This window comes from Larimichthys crocea, chromosome XXII, assembly GCF_000972845.2.
Source record: "Larimichthys crocea isolate SSNF chromosome XXII, L_crocea_2.0, whole genome shotgun sequence".
NCBI lineage: Eukaryota > Metazoa > Chordata > Actinopteri > Sciaenidae > Larimichthys > Larimichthys crocea.
Genome location: NC_040032.1, coordinates 12,523,180 through 12,548,999, shown reverse-complemented (window position 1 = coordinate 12,548,999; position 25,820 = coordinate 12,523,180). Strand labels below are relative to the sequence as shown.

General features: G+C 42.8%; 1 protein-coding gene across 1 annotated transcript in view; it reads left to right on the top strand.

Moving 5' to 3' along the window:
• uvrag (UV radiation resistance associated gene) overlaps positions 1 to 25,820 on the top strand; it is an 81,290-nt gene that overhangs the window by 3,318 nt on the left and 52,152 nt on the right. The window contains exons 2-11 of the mRNA XM_010746872.3: positions 575 to 692; positions 1,151 to 1,185; positions 2,309 to 2,470; positions 4,147 to 4,221; positions 4,351 to 4,436; positions 10,676 to 10,781; positions 14,270 to 14,396; positions 21,897 to 21,981; positions 24,955 to 25,042; positions 25,486 to 25,546. Of these exons, the coding sequence (XP_010745174.2) occupies positions 575 to 692; positions 1,151 to 1,185; positions 2,309 to 2,470; positions 4,147 to 4,221; positions 4,351 to 4,436; positions 10,676 to 10,781; positions 14,270 to 14,396; positions 21,897 to 21,981; positions 24,955 to 25,042; positions 25,486 to 25,546 (943 nt within the window). The remainder of the gene's footprint in view (positions 1 to 574; positions 693 to 1,150; positions 1,186 to 2,308; positions 2,471 to 4,146; positions 4,222 to 4,350; positions 4,437 to 10,675; positions 10,782 to 14,269; positions 14,397 to 21,896; positions 21,982 to 24,954; positions 25,043 to 25,485; positions 25,547 to 25,820) is intronic.

Here is a 25,820-nt window from a genome sequence, read left to right as displayed (position 1 = left end):
CAAACGGCATGTATGCAACACACACACACACGTTCACACACTCCTTTTCCATGCATCATTTATTTAACATCAAGATATTTTGATAAAATACCAAAGCAGGTCTTAACTGGCGTTACTTGTCTAGTAAGGCTTTACTTGTCTTAACTCTGCATCAGCGCTGTGTCGAGCTGATAAACTGACTTTTCAGCTTGTGTGGAAAGTCCCACGTTGTATAAATTATTTCTTTTTCTCGGTCTACATTGTGGTTTGTGGATAAATCAGTTCAGAGCCTTTAAAACGTTGTCACATTTCTCATGTGACTGTCATGACCGACCATGTCTGCTGAGTTAGCCGGCTGCGTAAATCCAACACGAAGATGTCATGGCTCTTATTATTCCGACCGCTGACGGCCACGGCGAGTGTAACTGCTATTTTAGGCTGGTTATATATAGGGTAGACATCGTGATACTTCATTGATCTCTATCACGTCTTCTCACCTATCCTTGCTGAACTGAATACAACCTCTCTGATGTGTGTTATTTGTTCTCCCTCTCTCTCTCTTTATCTCTTTCCCATATTTCCCTCTGCCGAACAGAGACGATTGCGTCACCTCCGGAGCATCGCAGCCAGAAACATTGTCAACAAGAATGGCTCACCACTGCTGGACACTTATTTCACCCTCCACCTCTGTATAAGAGACCGAATATCTAGAGGTCAGTGTTCACACAACACAGCTTCCCCACCCAATCTGCACAAGCTCCTGAGAGGAGTGGGGGTAACATGTAGCGGGGTGGTGGTCATGATAAATATGACAAACAGATTGCTTTAATGGTCTTTGCGTGGTTTGCGATCGTTCATTTAGCATCCCAAGCCACCCTAAAATCAAACATACCATGTAAACATCCAAAATCTGTCCCTAAGCCGAGATTGCCATTGGTTTACACTCCAAAGAGCCACAGCATGGATGCTTTCCCAGTGACTCTGCAGCCTCTGTGGGAGTATTTATTTGAAGGTTGTCCTCTCAAGTGCTTGTTTAAGTGTATGGCTCCCAGCTATGAATCACAAAGCTCCCATAGTCCAATAAAGCCCCTGTTTGTGTTCGCAGATTAAAGCTGAGAGTGTCTTCTTCTAGCTCCTTTTTAAACGTCATTCTTTGTTTTGTTTTTTTTAGATTTTTACAAGAGTGAAGTCATCCGAGACTCACTGGTGAGTATCCTTCCTTAAACCTTTTCATGTCTGACAGATTCAGGATGTTATTATTATTATTATTATTACCTGTGTTATTGTTGCAGTGTGTGTGAGTACACAGAATGATGAAGCTACTACTAAAGCCAAGCTTAGCATTTATCACCTCTGATCTGACTTAACCTGTTTTTCTAACAACAAAGGTACCGTGACGTGCCGTGAAACATGCTCTGTTGAATAAAACGTCAGACTTTCATCGGCGTAAATTAAATATGATGTGCTGTTAGCGTCCGTCACTTGTATAAATGATCCAGCTGTATATTATTACGTGCTTCCCTGGCTGTTTCCTGCTCTTATTTGCGTGGCAGATGCAGCTCTGCAGAAGCAGCCAACGATAGCAAGCCATTACTCTCAGGGCTTGCTGCCGAGTCATGAGCTGACCTAAGCTGCTTTCCAGGCGTGCTATTGAGTACCCTGGGCAGACAGACTCTATAATGCGCCGCAGGAGTCATGACTCCTGTCATCCCTCAGCCCAACTTCCTCCTGTTGAATTTAACATCCTTGCTGACATTCGGTTCTCTAGTATTTCGTCTCCTTCCCGTCATTTGTCGAGGGAAACGTTTCCTGTTGGTCTTCCTGTTTTCATTCTAACAGCTATGCCCCTTCGCTTCCGCTAATGGCTCTCACTAGTTCTGTTTTCTGCACCGCCCCCACCCTCTTTCCACCAACCCTGTGGATTGTTCTTCTGCTTCTGCTTTTCCTGCCTGTCCTTGAACGTGACCCCCAGAGCAGGACATTTTCATGTCCGATGGAGGGAAATGGCACATAATTGAATGATGCAAACGGCCGCAGAGCTTTGTAGGAGCAGCGCTGCAGTGCTGCCAGTCTGGAAGTTCAAGGACGGAGAACAAACTTAGACAAGGATCAGACTTTAAGGTTAATGTAGGGCAGGATGATTCGATTACAGTACAGTGGATGGGGATCACATTATGACTTTAAATTCGACAGAGGTACCACACAGACTACTACTAAATGTAATACATCAGTGCTGATCAACTGTTATGTCCTATATTGTTGTACTCTTCATATATCCTGATCATCCTCATCACTAATATTCACTCATATGTGTGTGTGTTTGTGCCAGAATCCGACCTGGCGGAGCCTCGACTTTGGCATGCTGCCGGACCTTCTGGACACCTCAGTGTCTTGCTTCGTGGTACGGATATGGGGAGGACAGGAAGAACAATATCAGCTCCTTATAGAATGGAAGGTCAATCTGGATGGCCTCAGATACACGGGGCAGCAGGTCAGCGAACACACACACAAACACACACGTGACAATGATAATATTAGATTTGTGTAATAAATAGTTTTGTCATAGGAAAACCCAGTGTGGCAGGAACTGTGCACAGGCTACAAGGGGAGATATATGTGGTGAGAGAAACAAAAAAACAACTGCTACTAATGATTTTTTTCATTAACGATCATTTTCGATTAGATGTTTGGTCCCTAAAATATCAGAAAATAGTAAAAAATGTCCCAAGGTGACGTCCCTTAAATGTTTTCTTCTGTCCACAACAAATATATTTAGTTCACCAGGAAAGATTCACAGTTGTGAAGCTGGAATCAGAGCATTTGGACTTTGTTTATCTCTCTAATTAACTGATTATGGAAATAGTCAGTGATTAACCATTACATATATCTCATCATACATACAGTACATGCTGTCATTCGTACACTATGTGCAGCAGCTGATTTAAAAATCGAAGCAATTGCTTTACGACCTGAAAATGTAACTTTAAAGTTATATTTTTCTGTTCTTTACATGTGTTTAAAAGGTTAACTGGTGACTCTAAATTGTAGTGTGCATGGTTGCTTGTCTATACGTGTTGGCCCTGTGATGAACTTGAATTTGTCCAGGGCCTCTCGCCCAGTGTCAGCTGCGATACTCTCCAGCCCCCCATGACCCTGATAAGGATAAGCGGGGTACAGGAAATGGATGGATGGACATGTGTTTACAGTATTTTATATAAATGAAATGTCTTGTCTCATTTTAAACACACACAAAAAAGTGTACTCTTAGATTTTAACCTCAAAATCTGACATAGCATCTCAAAATGAAAACAGCTCTGTTAAATCAGGTAATGCATGACACGGTAAGTTCAGAGCATCACAACATTATTAACCTTTGTTCAATCCGGATCAAATAAGTATTAAAACACTCCAGTCAAAAGCTTTTTATGGCTGCAAGTAAGAGTAACAAAAATACAAAATACTAACTCCAGAAGAATCCTCCTGCCTTTGCCCTCCTTATTAATATAATCAACTCTTTTCACTTAATGGAGAAAATGACTTTCACTCTTCGACTACAAAAAGAGAAGGTGGATATATGACTTGTACCTGTGCCTCCTTTTTTGTATTTGCTTCTTTCTTATTTGTCATCTCACTGGATATGATGTAATGTCTTATTTGTTCTGTGTCCACAAAAAAAACAAAAAAACACTACGGTCAAACAGTAACTCGAAACCGAGTCTGTAACTCATTTGCTGAAGGTTGTACAAATGAGATGAGCTCAAAAATGTGCCGTAGGAATGAGTTTTATGTTGTTCATTGAACGTACTGTTTAACTGTGATATGATGCAGTTTCCCGTCAGACTATACACTGTAGAACGCCTTACATTCTTACAAGGGAAACTGATGATTGTGACCACAGAGTTTCCCTGTTTCAATCACTTGTACATTCAGTCATTCAAAGTGTGACGATCGAACATTTGAAAGTTTTGAAAAATCAGCCAAAGCGATCGGAAAATCGAAAGCGAGAGTGAAATAACTCAACGTTATTGCCATTCTTTCACAGTGAGACTATTTTCTAAGCGTGTAAACAGACAGCTCAGTCTCATGTATATCCAGATGCCCGCTGTTCTTTGTTCTCTCCGTCTCAGTCCATACAATGAGCCTCTACTGCCTCCTCTTTGTCCACAGATTCGATCCAGGAATCCAAATGAGATCATATTTGGATTGAATGATGGCTACTATGCAGCTGACTTTGATCATAAGGTACGGGCCTTTTGTCTTATATTCCAGGCCTTTTGCATCATAATGGAATAGCCAGTCTCTAACCTCATTAGTTTTTAGTCGGACCCTGTTTGGCTTCTGCGCTCAAACACTGACATGTGGCTGTTACAGGATCAGTCGGAGAGGAAGAAAAACAGTCTGCTTCAGGTCGACCAGAGTTCAGTCAGGAACTCCTACAGTGTGTTCTCTCTGCTCAGGTAAGATTCATGCTGTATTGCATCATGTTATCATATCATTAAGACTCAAGGTTGATCACAACGCAGCAACATAACTGATATTTTCTCTCATGGAGAAGATATTTTTACAGTAATATTTAATCACTTTTACAAAAAAATACTTCTTTTATTTATTTTTTCACTGGTCATGTGATCAGACCTCCTGTTATTGTGTGTATCGCATGTATCTTGTGGCATTTTTACTCCAGCAGATGGTGCCACAGGAAAGCCAACATTTTGACCCATTAACAAGCAAGCTCTGCTGGCCTCCAGCTTTTATATCCAGCCACTGTATTTCTTGGACATGATGGGATAAATATATGGACCATTTTAAGCAGCCTATCCCAATAAAGACATCTTTTTTTAGATTGTAATTAGAATTTAAGTCCGAATATCGACTGTAAAAACGGTCGCAATACAAATGAGCACCACAAGAAGGAGACAGAGATTGGCTGAGAGTGTTGTTTGTCAGAAGGGGACCCCTGGTACAGTAATTGAGAGCTTGAGACGACACAAGGCAGCTCTGGCGTCTGTTGACAAACATTGTTTTGCATTTATATTTAAATGCGGTTGCATGTAAAAGCTACTTTCAGCGTCAGCAGGGCTTCCCCCGAGGGAAACCCACCGTTAACCATAGCCTTATCACATAACGATGTAATTACTTCCAGTTTTACCCCGAATAAATGTATATCTAGGTGGTTATAATAAGATAAAGATCCTGTCATTAGGAGCTTTATGCAGCTTTCCGCTGACATTATCCCACTATAGGAATTAAATACAGGGACATAACTGCGTCACAGGCCTTTGCTGTGTCAAGAAAAAGGAGTAACGCCAAAGCTGGCTGAACTTAACCAGTGCTCCCTCATCAAGAAGTGGTCATGGTTTATGTTTGTATGAGTGGATACACTGCAGCAGCAGCAGCAGCAGCTCACAGGAGAAAAAGCCCAGTTTCAATCATAACTTTTATGACCTCTGCTCTTGTGTCCTCTATTATTGCAGCTTTCTTCCACATCCTCTTCTTCTGTCCACGTCCAGTGGGACTCTGCAGAGTTTAACACAGTTACATTGATTCCCCCCCCCCCCTTTCTTCCCACACACTTCTCTGCCTGCAGCTCCTCACCCTTGTCAGAGTATTTCCTTGGCTCGGTGCACTCATATGCACATAGTTTATGATTATGCACTGTAGAATGATTCATCAGATATTGTACACTCCAACAGGGATTATCCTCCCACCCCCCATGGTACATAACCATATATACCACTCAGTGTTTTGACCTGCAGAGCTCCGCCGTTCTCAAAGTGTATTAACTTTCTGAAGCACTCAGGCGGAGTGCTGCTTGTGTTGAAATCTCTGCTTGTGTCTTGGCTCACTTATCTGGTTGCATGCATTCACGAATGATGTATAGCATCCGAGATGGCGCTGGCATCGTATACTTTGGTTAAAAAATTCTGCTTTAGTTGTCTAAATTTTGCTGCGCCTCTTCCAGAGGATTTAGGGTAAATGTCCCCCTCCCCCCCTTAAGGAATAATGATGCATGTCCACAGGGGACACCCACAGTGTTAGATATTCTCACCTAACTCTCTCCCACTCTGCCTTGGCCCAGTGCAGTGCTTTACTGAAAAAGGATGAGAGCTGCTTTGCACAGAAACACAGAGCTCTTGATTAATGACAGCAATTTGTCAGCAGATTCACAGTCTGCTTTGCAGCTCTGGCTCTGGTCGACAACACCCATCGCTGTGTGAGTAGCATGGCGATGTGGGCTAGCAAACACAACACGTCTCAGATGGAGAGATGAAGAGGGAGAATACAGCTCATCAATCAGCTTCAAGACTTGTCTCCTCTTCCAAAGAGTCTTGAGATAGAAGCTTAGCCACATCCTATGTACAGCTGGGACTGTGTCTGGGCAAAAAGAAAGCCAAGGAAGACAGTGATGAAGATGAACCAGCTGTTCAACAAAGTTGTTTTTTCCTTTTGTAGACACTATTCATACAGGTTCAGACGTTCCTCAACCTCCCATAGATGCTCGTCTGTCTTACCAGGGAAAGGTTTGATGTGTGAGCTGTAAAAGAGGAAGGAAGACCTGACAGGATCGGTGGTAGGACTGCTTTACTGTCATCACATGACTGAGCTGCGTGTTGGACTAGGAGAGACAGAGGACTGACAGAGTGGTGTACTGTTCCAGTTTATAATAGTTACAGGCTGTATTTTATGGCTTTATGTGCTCTTCAAGTGGTGTGTGAGAGGAAGCACTGGAGCTGCCCATTATTTCGTACTCATAACTCTCTAAAAGCAAAGAATTAGGCACTTTCACAAAATAAAATGACAACAAACCCATTGCGAAAGGTTTCACAAATCAGCGGTATGACATTGCAGAATGAACGGGTCTCAAATTCCTGCAGTCTGAAGGGGAAACTTTCTTTTCCCCCCAGGATCAGAGGCCATATGTTGCCCGTGTTTCCGGATTGCGCACGTACAAAACGTGTGAACAGAAGCAGCGCGCGGTGACGGTGGAGCTCTGTGGGGGGTCTTTCATGCTCCGGAGGCCGTCGAGGTGATAATGCGTTCCTGCAGGTAACCCCTGAGGTTCGCTCACCTGCTGGTTTGTACGCTTGCCGCTCTCAGCTCTCATCCTACGGGATGTTGTTGTGTTACTGCATTAACCCGGCAGCTGCATCAGAGTCTACGGCTGACCTCGAGGTCTCAACCAGCAGCAGCAGCCAGACACAAACCAAGGCTTTAAATCACCGTGGAGGTATAGATGTGGATGCTCTTGTTTTCGTTCCACACCTCTGGAGTGGACTGGCGTAGCAGAATTTAAAGCTTACATCATTTGAGAGGAGAAGATTGTTTTTTTTTCAGTGTAGGCACTCGGCCCGCTACACATTTTTCCAATCACATTAGATTCTCTCAAGGCTAAGACCTCAGGCATGTATTTTTCCCTTCATTCTCACTACCTGCTCAATTCTTTCCTGTTCTCTTATTTTCCCCCTAGCGTCTCCAGCTAAAGCTAAAGCTTCTTTAGCGTGCTGTTGGTTATTATCTCAGCTTGTTGATGAATGATTCGTTCCTCCCACAGCTGAAATTATACTCCATCTTAAAACTGCTAAGCCTCTCTTGTGCCATGTGTTTTCTGGCTTGTCTAACAAAAGACAGTAGTCTTCGACTAATAGAACTTAATATAAGTTTACTGTGTACATAAAACACGACTTTGTAGCTAAGCCTTTTCATTGTTTGTTATTTGGCTTACTACACCAGGCAACCTAAGTAACCATGACTAACAGTTTGAGATTTTGAGTATAAGAGCTTACGCTCATGCTTGAGAACCAAAAACTTCTATAATTATCCACAGAGTTCATGAACCTCTTTTGACCCTATTGAAACCAAAGATATCTTTTCTCAGGATCTCTTTGTCTTCCCGGCATCTCCGTTGTAGTTTTCATGTAAATAGGACTTATAGCAACTCAACAGATCCTCACAAAAAAACAGCATGAGCCTGGAGCAGTCGAGGTGCGTATGCAGGTTTGTCAAAGAAACTCTTATCTTCCATTCCATGAAGTTGGAGACAATGGTGAAGTGAGGTGAATAACAAGTGGTTAAAAGTGTTGACATTCTTCGGGAGTGAGATGCAGACCGGATTTAGAGGTGTTGTTTGTTGTGATTTTCCTCCCGTGCTTCTCCTCCTGTTTTGTCCCCGGCAGAGGTGTGACAGTGGGACATTATCCTCAAATTTGTCGTCACAGAATGTCTCAAAGCTTCTTTTGAATGCCTTTTAATGGGCTGCTCTGTTCACCCTGTGCTGTTGGGTTTTGGTTAGCTGCAAATGAATTCAGAACAGTCATTAGTCCTTGGGCTCGTTTCCTCTGACTCTGGTTGGTGTGCTATTCATGCAATTGAATTGTGCACGAAAGACTGTCCAGGCCACATGCAGGTCAATACATCTAAAATAATGCCTTGGTACAGTGGAAGCAGCCATTGAATTAGTTTGAAACAGTTTCCTGTGGCATCGTAACGTAAATTGGCATCTCGTCATTCAAACAGAAGGCCTTACACGAGGCTTTAAAGGTGACCCACTTAGAGTTTCCCTCTTGGTTTCTCCCAGAAGAACAACAATGTGGTCCCTGGTGTCTTCTTCCGATCCCAGGCCTCTTTCTCTGGCTTATCTTTTGTGAGCCAGATGACACATCTGCATTTGCTGATTACTTCTCAGCCCTGATTGCAAAATTGTGGATTCTGGATCACAACACGGCAACTGTGGCAAATATTTATTTTAAGATAATCAGTTAATGTAAATGAACAGAAAACAGGAGACCAGAGAGGCTGCCAGGTCTGCTGTGCTGAAGGTATTTTAGAAAAGAGAAAAGACAGGACGGTCGTCATTTGCATTTGCTTGATTTGTAAAATTTTAAATTGAAACTTTGTATTTTTACTCGACTCTAAAAGCCCCTATTCACCATTTTCTACAAGATGCCTTCTGTCTATCAAAAAATCTCTATCCTTCAAAAGCTTCATCTGACACCCCTGCAGGATCTAGTACCTCGGTCAAAGGAGAAACGGTATTGTTTTTCTGATGTTTATCGCCATAAAGGGTTGAGCACACAAGCTCAGTCATAACTTCCTGCAAGTCCCTCGTGACGGAGCTGTAAGTTACCTCTCGTGCCTCGGGAAAAAGGAAAGTCGTCGCGGCTCGTGAGAAGGTGTTCGCTGGACAGTTGCCCAACAATTAAAGTGATGCCCCAATGAGGGTGCGTGGTCCCCACCCCCGCCCTCTCGTTGGTTGATAAGGGGGCAGACATGCGTGAAAAGGAGAGGGGAGATAACTGTTTTCACCTGGGGGGAAAAGGCCATATCAGATTCTTCCATCGCAATCACCTAAACAGATGAAGCTGTCAAAACAGATTTGCCCTGATGCTCCGAAGGACTATCTCCGACTGCAATCGCTGTCACCTCAGACAGATTTAAAAAATGTGGGCAGAAAATATGAAATTATTTTCCCGTAGGACGCCTCCCCGAAGCTCTGTTTACATCGTCATAGAAAGAGGCAATAATATCCAGAGGTGACTGTGAGGATTTGTAAAATGACCCCACAGACCTGGAAAAAGAACCTCTTCCACTAAAGCCGCTCGATAGGCAGTTTCTTGAAAACTGAAAGCAAGTGCATACCTAAAGAAAACTCTATGCACATCACCCTTATGACCCACACCACAGGGGAGTCAAAGAAATATGCTAACAAGAATTACATTTTAACCCGGAGGCTCAGACAGTTGAAGCATTCTGAACCCACCAAGAAAGAAAAGGTTACTGGGCAATTCCAACTCTCGTGGATGGCATTGAGACGTTTAGTGAGAAGTGTATGATCTAGCACAAGTTTGACAGTATGATTGCTGAATGTTCCCCTGTTTGTCTGTCCTCTGTAACTTATTCCCACCATGTGGGATTGTCTGTAGATGGGTTGTTGGGTGTCTCATGGGTTGTGTCGAGGGGGGGCTTGTCTCTTTTTTTACGATCTCTGGACTCGAAGAAAGCATACTTGGAAGTTAATTACCCTTGTTATTTATGGTCTAAATAATGCACTGGCTTGTCATTTGTGTACTGATGTTGCTGTTCCCTATTTCAGTGTTGACAGTGACACGGTATGTGGAACATGGCATCCATCTTTGTGGTTTCAATTAATTAGCTCGCCTTGGCGGTTGACTTTGCTTTCTGGGGCTGTTTCTAGTTCAGGTCTATCACGCAGGCTTTGATCTCCTGTCGTGGTTAGACTATTAGAAAATAAATAGATTACATGTCTGTTGTGATATTTGTGGTATTTAAGAGCAGTCTGGTCTAATGAACTGTCGACTTCTGACTCTTCTTGTTTCGTTGTTTAATGTCAAAACTCGACGGTAACCTTTTTTATAGCTTAGGACACTGAACAATGAAGATCAACCCCAGTAAATGAGAAAAAGAAACAAGGAGGCACAACAAACACACCGCACAATGACTCTTCCACATGGGGACAATCAAAATTAATCATGTTCGCCAAACAGTCAGTGTAAACATACAAGCTAAATGAAATGAATTCTGGCGTAGTCATAGCCGGTCGATTTTTCGTGGCCTTTTTTGGAAACACTAAGTTTCAACGTTGGGGGTTGTTTTTGTGGTCCCGTGCGTGGTTACGAACAATGATCTGGATGGTGACTGTGCGTTCTTCTCCTCCTTTTCCTCCTTCTCCTTCTTGCAGGCTTCACACAGCCCAGAGAGCCATCAAGCAGACCCAAGTGACGGTGCAGAAGATCGGGAAGGAGATCGAGGAGAAGCTCAGGACGACGGCGACCTGCACTGAGCGGGTGAGCGCACTCGCCCGTCAGCAGCATTTTTCCAATTCTTTTGATTATTTTCAGTTAAAAAGTAAAAATATTTTAAGATGAGGTGCGACGAAGAGCAGTTCTAGCTGTGATCAGCGATAACATAACACTGATAATAAACTTCAGCAGACTGTATTGTGCTAAAACAGGATTTAAGAGCGCGTAATGCCCAAATCCTCACTGTAATTGTAACGTAAACTAATATGAGATGTAATTATATCCTACGGGCATCTGTTGTATCATCTTGTTTTGCTGACTCCACGGAAAGCACGGAGAAAGATCAATATCCCACCTGAGTGATCACGCTTTGACCATAAATCCTCTTGTTTGTGTTTCCACCTCTTGTCATATCCTCGGCCGGGATCCACGGCGAAAAAAGCAAGGAAGCATATTTAACATTTTTGGAATTGGCAGCCACACAGCTGTGAAAACTGCGCTGTGATCTCCCGGTTTGACATTGTGTTTATTGTAAACACTCGCTTCAAAAGCATCCCCTCCTCTCTCGTGCTGAGTCAGTGACACTTTGATGTTTTTATCCTCCAGGTAGACTCGCCTCTCTGGTCGCAGGATTACATACCTTACATGCCGAAATTCACTCCAGGCAGATATTTTTGTGTCCACCCCGGTGTATGTGTTTTTGTTTTGTGCCCAGATGCCTTATTTAAAGGTTTGGAGCTCCTCTTTAGACAGCTGTTACAGCTGCTGCTTTCCTTCATTCTCTCCATTGCCTTTGGATATGGCTCTTTTCTTATTTTTTTTTTCGTTCCTTCCCCCAGACCTTCACCCTTTCCTCTTAAAGCAGCTCCACTACAGCCTTCTCAAGGTTTCCCACAAAAGCATTGAGGCTCCATTCTTCCGCTACAAAGGATCCCTTTCAAGAGCTCGTCTCTGATATTTCCCCCTCAGTGAAACATTCCTTTTAAAAAACCTTTTCAGAGCTCACATCAGCTAATAAATCACATAATCCTCGTCCTCTACCTTTCTGTAAAGCCCTGCAACTTGTAGTGAGTGGAGCATTGTGTGGCTCTTCTAAGGGTTTCCCCCTCTCTGCCTTTGGAGAGCTCTGTGCTATCCTTCTGTGTGAGTGTCATAGAGAGCGCGGATCAAAGCGGGACCGAGTGGAGGCCACCAACCTCAGCGCATGGCCCTTTCACCCTCTCACCCACACCCTGCCATTAATCTGCTGGGTTATAACATGCCCCCCCACGCCTGCTGCTTATTTACTCAGCTGACCCACTGCTGTTTGATGTTCAGTAGGAGTCAGACAGGCCCTGGTGGTGGGTTACAGTCTCTCTCTCACACACACACACTGACATGGCTGTGACCCACTTGTCAACTATGCCGCTCAGTGAAAGTGTAGGAGGCTTACGGTTCGTGCCAAAGCCAGTGGCGGTTAACATGCAAGCATCAGGGTGCGACACTTTGGAGAGAGATGGAGGCTCTATCAGTCCTCCCTCTCTGTTTTTGCCACAAAGCCCTCAGAAGTCTTCAAGAAGAGGCATATCTGCGTTTCCTCTGATCCAGGCTACGATCACTATCTAAGCATGTGTGTGTGTAGGAGCGTGTGAGATGCCACAGCGGCTCGCGTACTGCAGGATGAATAACAAGGCCGAACGTCTGTCATCCCGCCAGCGAGCTCACTCCCTCTCAGCTCTCCATTATCCATGTCAGCCTCTGTTCTCTCTCCATGTTTTTCTCCTCCAACTCATATTACACGTACATTTCTAAGTCATCATCTGCAGTCCCTAAACATCGCCTCTTAAATGTCTCGCATGTTTTGAAGTTGCCCCATCGGTTCATCCCGACTTATCATTATTCATTCAGTGTTTCTGTTAAAGTCCAATCTCTATCCTTCATCTACTGTATACCACATCCACATCCATCAGTCCATGAATCTCCAGTGCTGTTCCTCATTAGATGGTTAGCCCCACTGCAGGCTCACTCTCTACCAGATAGAGACGTGAAGCCTGATGAAGGGACGCCCTATAGAGAGGGGCAACATGTTGACTAATGACCTGCGCTCTGATGCTGCTGCTGCCGGTCAGGGAGCATGTGGTGAGAGAGACGCCAGCCGGGAGTTGCGGGTACAGAGGCATAGACAGACACTCATCTGGAGTCGATGGGCTTTATTGTGGGCTCGTACATCCACACATTTGCATGTGCCTTCGCTTTCTGCGTGCTGGATGTTGGGCGACTGGGCACGCTCGAGTTTGCCTGAAAACCAGAGCTGAAAGTACATATATACAGTCATGAATTTTTATTAATTACACATTTCAGTGCTGTGCCTGTATCGGTGTAAGTTGCAACAACATGAACACATGAATGAGGGAAGCGCACACCTGTGTGGGTGGATCCGGGGAGTCGAGTCGGCCTTTTTAAGCCCTGCATGAGATGGAGTTGTTGTCGCATCATCGACAATAAAACCAGTAGGAAAATAACCAGAACAGGTTTGGTATATTGTTTTGTTAAAAGAGAGGGAACAGGCAGGAACATATTACCACTTACACGCTCAAGCGCACACACACGCTTTTTTTATATTCAAAATGTTGACGATGCGTGTTGTCAGCGAGACAAACATGGTTACTTTGAAGAATCTGAAATATAAAACATGTTTTGCTGTTTTTTTTTCTGGTCAGCACGCAGTTCCATTTGACGTTTTATTTTGTAGAAAATCCCACAAGTAAAGAAAAGTTTTAAGTATGGTATAAAAAGTTTTAAGGACAGTACGACATGCAAACATACAAAATGAAACGCAGCTTTTGTTGAAAAGGATACCAGATTAGACCAGTCTGAGGTGTGTACAGGAGTCTACCTCACAGTGTAATGAAGGTGAACACCTAAATAACTCGTACGCCACCTCTCAAATCAAAGGGTGCAGATTTAACAGCATATGCGTCCTTTACAGTTTTCATGCAGTGCGAATCAGCGATGCGCTTTCATTCATAGATGAATGCAGACAGCGATTTAAACACATCTGCTGGTTGGGGGAGTGTTTAATTAAAATGGTTTATTATATTTCAGTATCCCCTGATTGCTGCACATTTGTTCCAAGTATTTTGTTTTTTTTCTTGCCGTCCTACAGAAGATTTAAATGAACCTTTTTGCTTTTTTTGTGCCTGACCTGTGCACCATGGGCTCTGTGGGTTGGAGCATGACTTGCATTTAGTTGTTACACCACTACAAAAATACGGCTTGTCAGAGCAGCTGATCACGTGCTAATAGCCACAACTGTCTGCCAGCCAATTTCGCCTGTCGCACTGATTTCTTTCCTCATTAGTAGTCGTACATTATATCAATGCAACTGGAGATCAGCTTACAAAAAAAGAAACACAGCTTGTTTTTGAGGGAAGCTCGGAGGAATTTAGGGGGGTTTTAAGAAACACTAGAAATTGCTCCGACCACACGTTATATATATTTATCTGTCCATCGTCTTCCTCTGTTTTCTCTCCACACCGTTCTCCTCCGAACAGAAGAAAGAACGCGAGTGCATGCAGCTGAGGATAGCTGTGCTGCGGAGCGAACTGCAGCGGCAGAGGAAGGCTCTTGGCAGGGAGATCGACCTGCGGCAGAAAGAGAGGTCACAGCTTCAGAAGAAAGGTAAAGCGCACACAACAGGTACACTTACTAATGTAAAACACCACAGGTTTTATTGTTAATTGCTTTGTTCATCTTTTGCACAAACGATGCTGATGGCTTTTTCATTTTTTTTCAGTAGATTGACACAGAAAAGTTGTTGTCATCAGTTATTTCAGGCCTCCGAGTGTCATTTAGCCGCCTCCAGGAATGAACACTCTCTTCTATTCTAACCTAAAGCAACCGCAAGCAACTTCGCCAACACCGTGAGCACAGAATACACATAAGAGCACATATCGATGTGTGTGTTCAGTACGCTGGATCAGCGTTTTTTTTACCCCTCGAATTACTGCCAGTAGTTTGGCGGTAATGGCAGTGAAGGGCACAAAGTATCACATGATGATGAGTCAGTCCTTGTGTTGTCAAATCTCAAAAAGCTTGTGTAAGCAGACTTAATATAAACACATGTAACGAATTCCGCCAAAATCCCCAATCCCTTTATGATTAACAACAAGGCTCTATTGCAGCTACTAATTATATAAAGAATAGAGAATGTTGTTATGACACAGTTTGACCATGATGCTCTCTATATTACAGAAAATACAGGCCTAACTGGGATATTTTTCATGTTTTAGTTAGAATTATACAGGAAATCCCCTTGAAAATAACTTCTAAATAGATTTGCCAGATTCCTTTTCATTATACCCTTTGGCTTATTTTTCTTTCTTGTTATTTCTTCCATGTTTTCCATGTTTTTGTGGCATTAGGTATCGAAAAAATCCAGTTAAAGACAAGTTCATTCGCACCGTTGATGGATTCTGACTGCACACATCAGGCTCTAAATTCAGTTATTGAAATACTGTTTATAATATGTCTGAAATTTTCAAGATATACCATATTTTCTGTGCAGGAAACTCACAAGTTTTGACAGCAGCAGGTAGACTCCGTGCTCCCCGTGTATTACCTGTTCATCTCGGAGCACAGTGGAGAGTGTTGTCACGTACAGGAAACCTCTGTCACGCTCCCAGTCAGAGGATTGGGAGTCACTCAACACACACACATATGTACACACATAACGTACAGTATATAGAGCCATTCCTGTGGTTTTTGCAGCCTGTGCCAGGCTGTGTTTGTGCAGTGGGTGTCATTTAGTTAACCCTGTGAAGTCTGCACACTCACTCTGATGTCTGAGAGCTGAGGACGGTTTTACTGCGGCCTGTATACTGTTCATAGGGAAATAAAAGGCAGTGCCAGTGAAGCACAGATGTACACAAACACACATGCAGGTGCATGCTTAATATTAAATACTAATTACTTTCTTATGATTGCATGTACCCCACATGTTGCACGTTGTAATATCAGTGTGTTTCTGGGTGGCTGCAGCACATAAACTCTGTTTCTTATGGTGCTTGTTAAAAATGCACGTTTAATAGCATTTAGGGGCGCCGGTAACGTGGTAGTGTGTACCCCCCATCTACAGAGGCTCGGTCCAGGGTTTGAATCCGATCTGCAGCCCTTTGCTGTGTGTCATTCCCCTTCTCTATCCACACTTTCCTGTCACTCTTCAGCTACCTCTATCCAATAAAGCTTGAAAAGATCTATCTAAAAACTGAGGTTTACTTGTCCTACAGTAAATCTGTAGTTGGCTTCACTGCATCCGAAGTACCTTTTGTACAATCGACAGTTCGTAGTTCATTTCGCTGCATGTTGGAGGCTGAACCTGTGCAGCTTTCCCACATGCACTGACTAGATATATCTCTGTTCTACTCTTATCAGCACTGGTTGTCCTAAAGTAGGCCAGGAGCTCGCTCTCTCTCTTCATATGAACCACGTGTTTGTGAAAGCTTGCTGTTTGGCCAAAAGGGCAGAGCACCTCACCGAGCCCACAATCCTACGGTGGAGGGATTGGAAATGATTAGCATGTAAGTCTGCACATGCATGCAGACGTACACACACTAAGAGCACTAAGAGGGGTTCACGGAGAATTTTCCTTTGTGCTGCGATCTTTAAAAAAAAAAGAAAGAAAAAAGGTAGTTAATCCTCTGCCTCTTTACCTGTCACCACTCTGTCTACAGCCAAAAGAACCCGCTGCTCTCTTTCTCTACAGCTCATTGATGGCTTTTTTCCAGACTGGACAAGTGCTTATTAAGAAACAGAAGAAAAAATTCCTTCAGCTGGTTTAAAAAGGGGGGAAAAGGTATTTTAGGATAAATTGAAATGCTGTAGCTGAATAGGGCCGTGCTGAAAATCTTGTTGTTTTTTCCCAGACTCATAACTCAAAAAGCCAAAAGCCATATGTTGCCGAGCACCGCCGTACTTCCAGCTTGTTGTTTAACTCTTCTAATCAGCCTGCACATATTCATTTTTTTCCCCCGCAGACTATCGGAAAAAACCCTGCATTAATTACAGACAGGATACTCTCTGAGACAGGTGTTTACAGTATTTCATACGGCAGCTGATTTTGTGTCTGATTATATTTAGATTGGCACCGCGACGTGTTTGTTTCATCTGAACTCGTCTTTCACGGAGACACATATGATGTTCATAGAGACATGTGATTTTATCAGTCGGCGCCTCGATTTCATTTTGAAATTTCCGGCCTCGGATGGCGTTTAGCTCAGCCGCCCCAAGTGTGGCTCAGTCCTTGCTGTTCGGTTTGAATCTGACCTTTCCCGCATGTCACCCCCCGTCTCTTTCTCCCCGAGTTCCTGTCACTCTTCGGCTGTCTCTATCAAATAAAGCTTGAAAAGGCAAAAAAATAATAATAAAAAAAAGAAATTTCCGTCTTGAGACTCTGTTGGCTTGTCTGTCAAACTTCTTTGGACGCAAAAATTAGACCTGTTCGATCACACGTTAGACAAGTTGGTAAAGACTAATGATTTACACAGTCATATAATGTCAATACTGATTTTAATTTGTGTGCAATTTGTCGAGTTTTCACACATTCCTGTGCTTATTAGATGCAGGTTTCTCCTGTAACCTTTTACTGGAAGTTTAACAGTATGTTTGTAAGTACATCGCTATGCAATATATCCCCTCGGGGCATCCCGTATGGGCTGTTAATCCTTATTCTTCGTGCCGTGTGGTCTTCCCATCTCTCGCACAGTCATAAGGCCCATTAGCAAATAACTCTTATCAACCTGTTATTCCCAGGGAAGCCAGGGCCTCTTTCAAAACACGGAGGCCCTGAAAACCCCAAACATACAGTCGAGGTCCTGCAGGTGTGTGTATGTGTGTATTGGGCTAGCAGATAAAGATGAGATGAAGATTTGGGTGTCGGCGGACTCATCTCAGTGCATGTGTTCCCTCTTTGCTCAGAAAAACATCAGCACCGGTACCATCCTGATGACAGGTTAACGACTAGCTGTTCGATGCGCGCTGATTTACAGGACTGGCAGTGAAATGGCAGGAGCGCAGTCTTGAGTAAAGCTGTTGTTTTTCACCTCTGCTGCAAATGCACGCACGTCTTTCACACAGTTCATAACAGAGGACATATGAGCATGGCCATAGCTTTTCTTTTTTTTTTCCCCCCTCCTTCTTCTTTACAGCTGCAAATTCAGAATAAAAGTCTTTTATTTTTTTTGCTTCCAGCAGAATTAATGGGTATGATTTTGCTAGGGTCACACTCCTGTCACAATTTCCTGTCTAATTTCCCTCTTTCCACCTCGAGCAGGCGACATAAATCAGGCCCGTGAACGGCGTTTATTGTACTTAGTAACGGTAGTTATTCTCACGCTCTGTAACACAGCCAGGGCTCCTGACCAATAAATGTCAGTGGTTAGGTTTCTTAAGTGTAAGGAACACAGTTTTTTGAATGTACGGTGTGTGTATGTGTGTGTGGAGGTATTTGTCACCTCAGAGTGAAGGTCTCATATTGAAGCTATCATCATTAAAGCTCCCTTTGGCAGCAGCAGCTCAGCTCCACACATTTACATCCTGAAGTTGGCTGCCATTTTGACTGAGGATACGAGCTGACAGGTACTGCGCGCCGACACTCTCCGTTATATAAAAATATCTAGTATGACTGTCTTTGTGCCACAGCCTCGTCTATGATGGAGTGTCGGTTTAAAAACAAAACTGTTTTGTGTGATGGATTATTTTTTTCAGTTTGACACAAACACATGTTCCTCGCAGTTGTTTCCCAGCATGCATCAACCACTGTGGTCTCCCTAACATCTTCATAATTATTGAACTTTTACAACACTCCTCTCCCCAGACACTAGTATAGTTTGTTTCTTTTTTAAACAGTATCAGCTCTTCGGCTCATTTGACTAGTTGTGGTCGTGGAGGAATGCTCTGTTGCTCACTCTTTTATTATAGTCATTTTTATTTTCAGTGTTTTCACACAGCCCTGTTGAGTGCAGTCACTCGATAATGATCAAAGGAAAACTTCACATCTCGTCACTTTTTAATAAACTGTAAGATCATTTACAGGGTCTAATATGAATCAGATTCCTTTTCTGTATATATCATAAACATTTTGCTGTGATCAGTGATCAGTCGTATTTTCTCCAATTAGGATTCTTACTGTTACTGATTAAAGGAAACACAGAGGGAAACAAACATTTTGATAAGAAAGCAGTCATCTCTCTTGAGCTTTTGCACCTTTTTGTAATACATGTAACAAGACCTGTACTCTAAAAAGAGCGGGAAGTCAAAGCAGTCTTTCCTGTGTGCTAAAACCTCCAGCGTTGTTGCTGTTTATATGAAAAGCTGACGTTAAATTATGTTTTGTGTCATTGCGAGTGCCAATAACTCTCATATAGATCAGAGTCTCACTCTCAAGTCCTTAGAAACTGTTACAACACGCCAATTCTTACACATAAATCAGTCCGAACAAATCGTTAAACTAGAAGAGTGGTTGTCCATTTTGCAGCTTCACAATGCCAAAAAAAAAAAAATCTGCTGTCTGCTGTAGTAGGGATGCTACTCTACACTGTCATACTGTCTAAAATTACTAATTTATTGTCAGATCATAATTTAAATTGTCTGTTATAGATAGTAAAAACTGCAGCCAGTCAAAGGCATGAAAGGATCAGAAGATGGATGGAGAGAACAATAGACTGTATAAAACTTGGACGTAGTATCTGTGATGTTGTTGGCTCTGGTTGTCACCACCTCGGCAGTCCTGCTCCTCATTAATCTAAAAATGGGCAAAGATTTGGAGCATGGGTGGACGGCACCCAGCGGTCAGTCAAAGTAGCCACTCTCTCTTCTGCATCATTTTTACATCAGTTATTTAAAAAGAATCACCCTCGGTACAGTTTCCAGAGAATTAGCTTTAGAGACAAAATCCTTTTTTCTTGTGTCAGGCTGTGTTTGTTTCTGCTGTGAAGTTGGACATTGTAACCCGGGGGTTCATGGAGACTGAGTGACCGCTCAAGGAACTGCAGTTTTTTGGCACTTCTGCCTTGGCTCCACTTCACAGTCACGAAAGTTGCCGCTCTGAACAGATACAGACAGAGCTGGGCACTACATGAAAGCAGGCGTGCGGTACAAACCTACGCAGTCGGTGACAAAATATGTTGTCATGTCATCACTTACAACGGACGTCTGATCTCTGCCTCGCACTATCTGTCCTCCCAGCTAATCTGATGGAGATACTACGGAGTACCTTTATGTTCTGCCTCTGTCTCTGTCTGTCTCTGTCAAGGTATCTCTACTTCAGCCCTTATGATGTCAGTTTGGAGCAACGTGGATGTGAGTTCAAGTATGTGATAAAAAGCAGTTCCCGTGACAACAGGACAACCGATCACACTTTAGATTTGATCTTAATTACTCAAAATGCACTTTTTCTGCCAGCTGCTGTTATCCCACTTGAGTCAGGGCAGATCGAAAGGCTCGATTAGAACTTGAACCATCAAAGTGTTGACTCATAGTCAGGGAACACTCCACAGACGTTGTGGAAGATTTTCGTGTACAAGAAATTGGACAAACAAAATCATTCATGAGAAGTATGCGGATCGGAACTGATTGCAAATTTGAGCTAGGCCTCGAAAGAGCGTCTAGAAATCCACAAAACTTTTGCTTTTGTGCGGTTTTCCATCTGCCGGAATCGTTAAAGCTCTGCTTTGTCTTACGTAATTGATCTCTGCATTGGATAAAAATGATTGACAGTATATTTTGCTGACAAGAATCGCCCCAAGTGACATCCTCAAACACTTTGTTTGTTCCACAATTTAAAGATATTCAGTTTACTGTCAAAGAGAAACCAAAGAAACCAGAAAATATTCCCATTTGACACAAAACAACGCTGACATCACTCGAGGCAGTTTATCAGACTTCGTGCAGCTCTTGACTGGAACTGTAAAATCTGTGCATTTCCTCTTTAACTTCTTCCTGAGCCGCGTTAAAAGTAACCTTATCTTCGACCAAACCACCTCTCGTGGTTCACCTGGCTGCGGAGGGGCGATGACTTGACACCGAGGTCCTCCAAACGTGGCTGAGCTCTTTCTCTTGTGAGGCCTGCCACCTCGGGGAGAAACCTCATTACCGATGTTTATATTCACAGTCGGAGCAAAAGCGTTCAGTATGTGATTTTTGGCATAAAGAGCTTTGCTTTGTGGCTCTGCTCTCTCTTCACCACGGCCTGACACAACAGCCACAGTCCTTCTAGGTGTTGGTCAGTCTTGCAATCCTTTGAGATCCTTAAGCTCTTAATTAAGATAACAGATGTTTTAGTAATTATCACGTGGCACACACACACACACACACACACACACAGCTGTCCATATGCCTTTTCCATTTTCAGCTTCAAACAAAGATAGAATACTAAATAAGCAAACACGTTCTCCTGTTTATTCTGTGTGTGTGTGTGTGTGTGTATGATGATGCAAAAGAAAGCAAACATGTGGTTTGGTTATTCTGAATCGCTGCTTTATCTGCAATGATGATCCAATTTAATAATTGCTGCCGAACAGAACCCATCAGATATTTTAAAAAACAAATCACTGAAGATGAAATCACAAAAGAGTTTTAATACAGATGTTTGTTTGTTCTTTTTGCGTTTTTAATCATCGAACCTCTTCTTTTGTTAAAAACCCAGAGTCATGATTCTGCTGCTTGCAGTTCTGCCACATGTGATGCTGCATGTAGACAGATTACAGGGCTGTAATATTCTATATTATAGTCACAACCCTCGAATTAAACTTTGCCTCTATCCGGTTTTCTGCTACACTGAGGTATTGTGAGCCTGCCAACGTTGCAGTTATACAACTTCCACAAGCTGTATCATCACCGTCCCTTATCTGCCTGATTTTTATTTATTTGCTCAGCTCTGTATTTACAGTCTGACAAATCCTGTAATTTGCATACACATGCTGTTTGGTTTTATGTGGTGTCAAAAGGAAATGGTTTTTTGGCCTGATCAAAAGAGCCGTTTGATCTCACTTAACAGTGGATGGCAGCCGACCAAACACGAGCCCACCTGGCTGTTAAGATGTAGCAGGGCTGAACACACACACACACACACATACACCTGATAATTTACTGTGTTGTTTTTTTTTCTCTATCTGTCTCCGACAGAGGAAGCATTCTCCGCTCAGCACGAGAGTCTGAAGGAAGAGAAAGAATCCTTAACCAAGCTGCAGAAGGAATGCACTGCCAAGAGGTATGTGTGAACCTGTAATTAGCTATTGCTTTATATCTGCATAGAAAACACACTTTTCAAATCCGTTTCAGCGAGACGTTACCCAGAGCCCACTGAATGATGTGACTCAACGTGAATTGTGATGAGACTACACCCTGCTCCCTGCCTCCCACCGTGCTCTTTCAAAAACAAGGGGATGTTTTCGCGGCCGGCGCTGCCTATTTATGTATTTTTCAGCGGAGCGTTTGCACATTGTGCTAAAAAGCCTATTTGCCCCGTGTTTGCCTTGGCCTGCGGCGAGACATGTGCGGCGGGTGCCGACCCTGGATACAGTTTTGTTTGTCTGAGAAGTACCTGGCAGTCACAGAGGGTAAACCAGAGGCCCAGGAAGGCCAGTATGGGCCAAGAGACCCAGCAAACAGGAAATTAACGTCGACACTTGTACATCTGCCTAACATCCATAGCTTGGAAATATCTGTGTCTTTGATGTTTTTTCATGGAAATGTCTCTTTTTATTTAACTTCTTTTGTTACTATTAGCTAGGGGAAGGTTATACTGACCATGAACCTTTTTTTATTTTTTTTTAAACCTTTCCCCATTCCTGTTGAACAGCTTATCTTACAAAATTGGAGCTAAAAAGGCACCAGTCAGGGTGTCTAGTTATCTGCACGCTGAGAGCGTTAGATGAGAAGATCGATACCACTCATACATGTCTGTTAATCAAAATAAGGCTACGGCCAACAGCTGGTTAGTTTAGCTTAGTATACACACACTGGAAACGAGGGGAAACCGCTCGCCCGGCTCTGACAAATAGTCACAAAATCTGCGTACCTCATTTCTTAGGTGCTAATCTCTGCCAGGAGTAGTAAAAGCATATTTCTCCAAACTATTTCAGTATATTTTGCTGATAACAACTGTAATCGAGTAGATAATAAATGTAGATTAACACAGATTATTTTATTTGTGAGAATTAAAGGTGCAATAAATAGTTTGGGGGAGAAGAAGAGACTTGTTTATATTTGCAGGATATTTTTTTGAGTTATTACAGCTTCAGAGACTTTATTTCTCTCTGTGGCGAATGCTTGTTTATTCAATTGTGAAAATATATCCTTCATTCATTCATCATTCGTTCATTTTCCACAACTGCTTATCTTATCAGGACCGTGAAAGGCTGGAGCCAATCCCAACACCGGTTCATCACAAGGTTACATCACTTATATCAATGTTTGAGTTTATCTTATTACCCTATTAATAATATTTTATTACCTCTCTGAGTTTGAATTTCTTTGCCAAAGCTACACCGCGCACCGGAAACACGAGTTTGCATGTTTTATTCAAAGGGTTTGTGAAGGGCTTGCATCTCAGGCTTAACCAATTTGAAGAGGCAGAGCCTGCTAGACAGATGAGTGATTTCAGATCAAACAGCCGTTACACACCGATCTGTCTCCTCTTTCACGTGTACAAAAGCAGCCGCACGCTGGAAAAAGGAAACGATAAGAGACCTCTAACCACAGGAAAAGCCAAATAGGAAACTCAAGTGAAAAATGAGAAACGTGGATGGGAGGGTCCATCACTTCCAATAATCATTTTCCCCCTGAAATCCCTTTTCATCTACATGAAATGATGGGCGGTTACACATAAATAGTGCTGTAAGTATTGTAGAGGACACCCAACGAGACAGACACACATACACATACACACACACATACACATACAACGCAGCCAATCGTGTGTTACTCATACATAAGCAGTCACAGGAATAACTGGGCATATCCTGAAACAGTCATCTTATATTTACTCTAAAACATGGGGGCTTTTTTTTCCAGCTGCAGCGTGCATCATCTGCACTCACCACATCGGCTCTGCAGTGATGTTGCTGTTGGATATGGAGGGGTCGTCCAACAGGGCATGGGTTTTCCCGCACATATACAAAATATACATATCTGTCTCCACTTTTTTTACATGAACAAGAAGAAGGATTGTGATTCATTAATTCATTTTGAGAGTTTAAATGAAGCAAATCTGAACATTTATTCAAGGACAAGTGGCAACCTCTGTGGCTGAAAAGTGAAGCCAAGTGCTAAAAGCTGTAATTCCTTGAGGCTGGCTAAAGAAGTGAGTCAATCTCCATAAGTCCCCATGTTAAAATGTCACAACTTCACAGCAGAAATAAACATGTTTACAGCCTGGTACAAAAAACAGTTTTGGTCTCTATAGCTAATTTCCCCGTTCATGACAACTGTACTGAGAGTGAATCTTTATAGAAGTCATCCGTTCAAATGATATTAACGCTTAAATTTGCACATAATTAACGGTGTGGCCACCCAGGCCGTTAGGTCCACTGATGATCCAGTTATATTTAGATTAGCTGGGAGGCGTAAGAAGCGGTGCCTTCACATATCTTCGGCTTCAGACGGCACTTCGGTAAGCTGTGGGTGACGTCGCTCATGCTCTGTCTTTTCTTTATACTGTCATTGTTAAAGAATTTATTAAGTTTTATGAATATTTGTTAGAGTCTTGGCATGTGTCCTCCAGTCTGTTCTGACATTGTGACAAACTGGGGTCGCAACTAACAATGATCGTCCTGTTATGGATATTAATAATATATAACTTTTATGGTTGAACTGAACAGATGACTCAAAGTTTTCATTCATAAAAAGGCCTAGGCCTAATCTCCTCCTAACCTCCTCTCACACATCTTTTATGTTGTATAAATAAACTCTGCTCGTCGTTAATCTTTTATATTTTCACTAACTTTAATTACTTTTACGCTTCACAGTTGGGTCCCTGCGGAGCTGTAACTAGCCTGGATGACTTCTCCGGCTCATTTCCACTTCCCTCTCATCCCTTCCAGCGACACTCATCCCTGCTCTTTCTCTAGTCCCTCCTTTGCCCTAGCACTCCTCACGTCCTGTGCTCTTAACTGCAGCTTTTGTCTCCTCCTGCCAGCCGGTCACTAATTGTGTCGTCCCTGTGTCTGGTTTGTCTCCCCAGAGAGCAGTTCCTCAAGTCCAACGCCCAGCTCACCTTCCGCTGTCGTCAGCTCCTCTCTGAGCTTTCCTACATCTATCCTATTGATGTGGTGAGTCAGACCTAATGGTACACTGATGCATAACACATTGTTGACGAAGCAACTGCTAAAAATTATCTAGTTACAAAAACAAGGCTTTGATAATGCAGAAATGGTGCAGATAGTTGTCTGCAGCAGCTCAGCGGTTATTTTAATGGCGGTGTGTGTGTTTTTTTATTTATTTTTTTTTTAGATGATCCAGAGTCATCACCTTTGTGTTTAACACGCCTCTCTGATGTATATTGGAATCATTTCTGTTTTATGGAAACATTTGCCATACAAACTAAATATTTTAATAGCTGACACCGCTAGATAAATATGGAATGATTTAAAGCAAGTCCCTCTGCCAGTGGCAGATCTGGTGCTTCATCCCACACAGCGTTGCATCTTGTCCGGGTCTGTTTCGGCTGTCTGATTGTCGTCTTTAATATGAAACCTCTGATTTGAATCCACAGGCTAATCAGTCCGATTATGTCATCTGCGGAGTGAAGCTGCCAAACTCTGAAGACTTTCAAGGTAATTTATGATGTTGCCTGCCTGCGTGTGTTTCAGGGTTACAGGAGGATACGCTGTGCTACGGCATGCTGGATAAATGCCTTAGCTTCAGTGTGTGCGGTTACATGTCGATATTTGTTTAGGCAGAGCAATTTAACATTGATGATCTCATAGATACTGTGTGTCTGTGATATCAAACAAAACTATAGGTGGCAATTTGACAAGTCTGTGCTACTGATGTTATCGTCTGTAACGTGCATTAACCACATAATTTTGTAATTACTGATATGCTGAT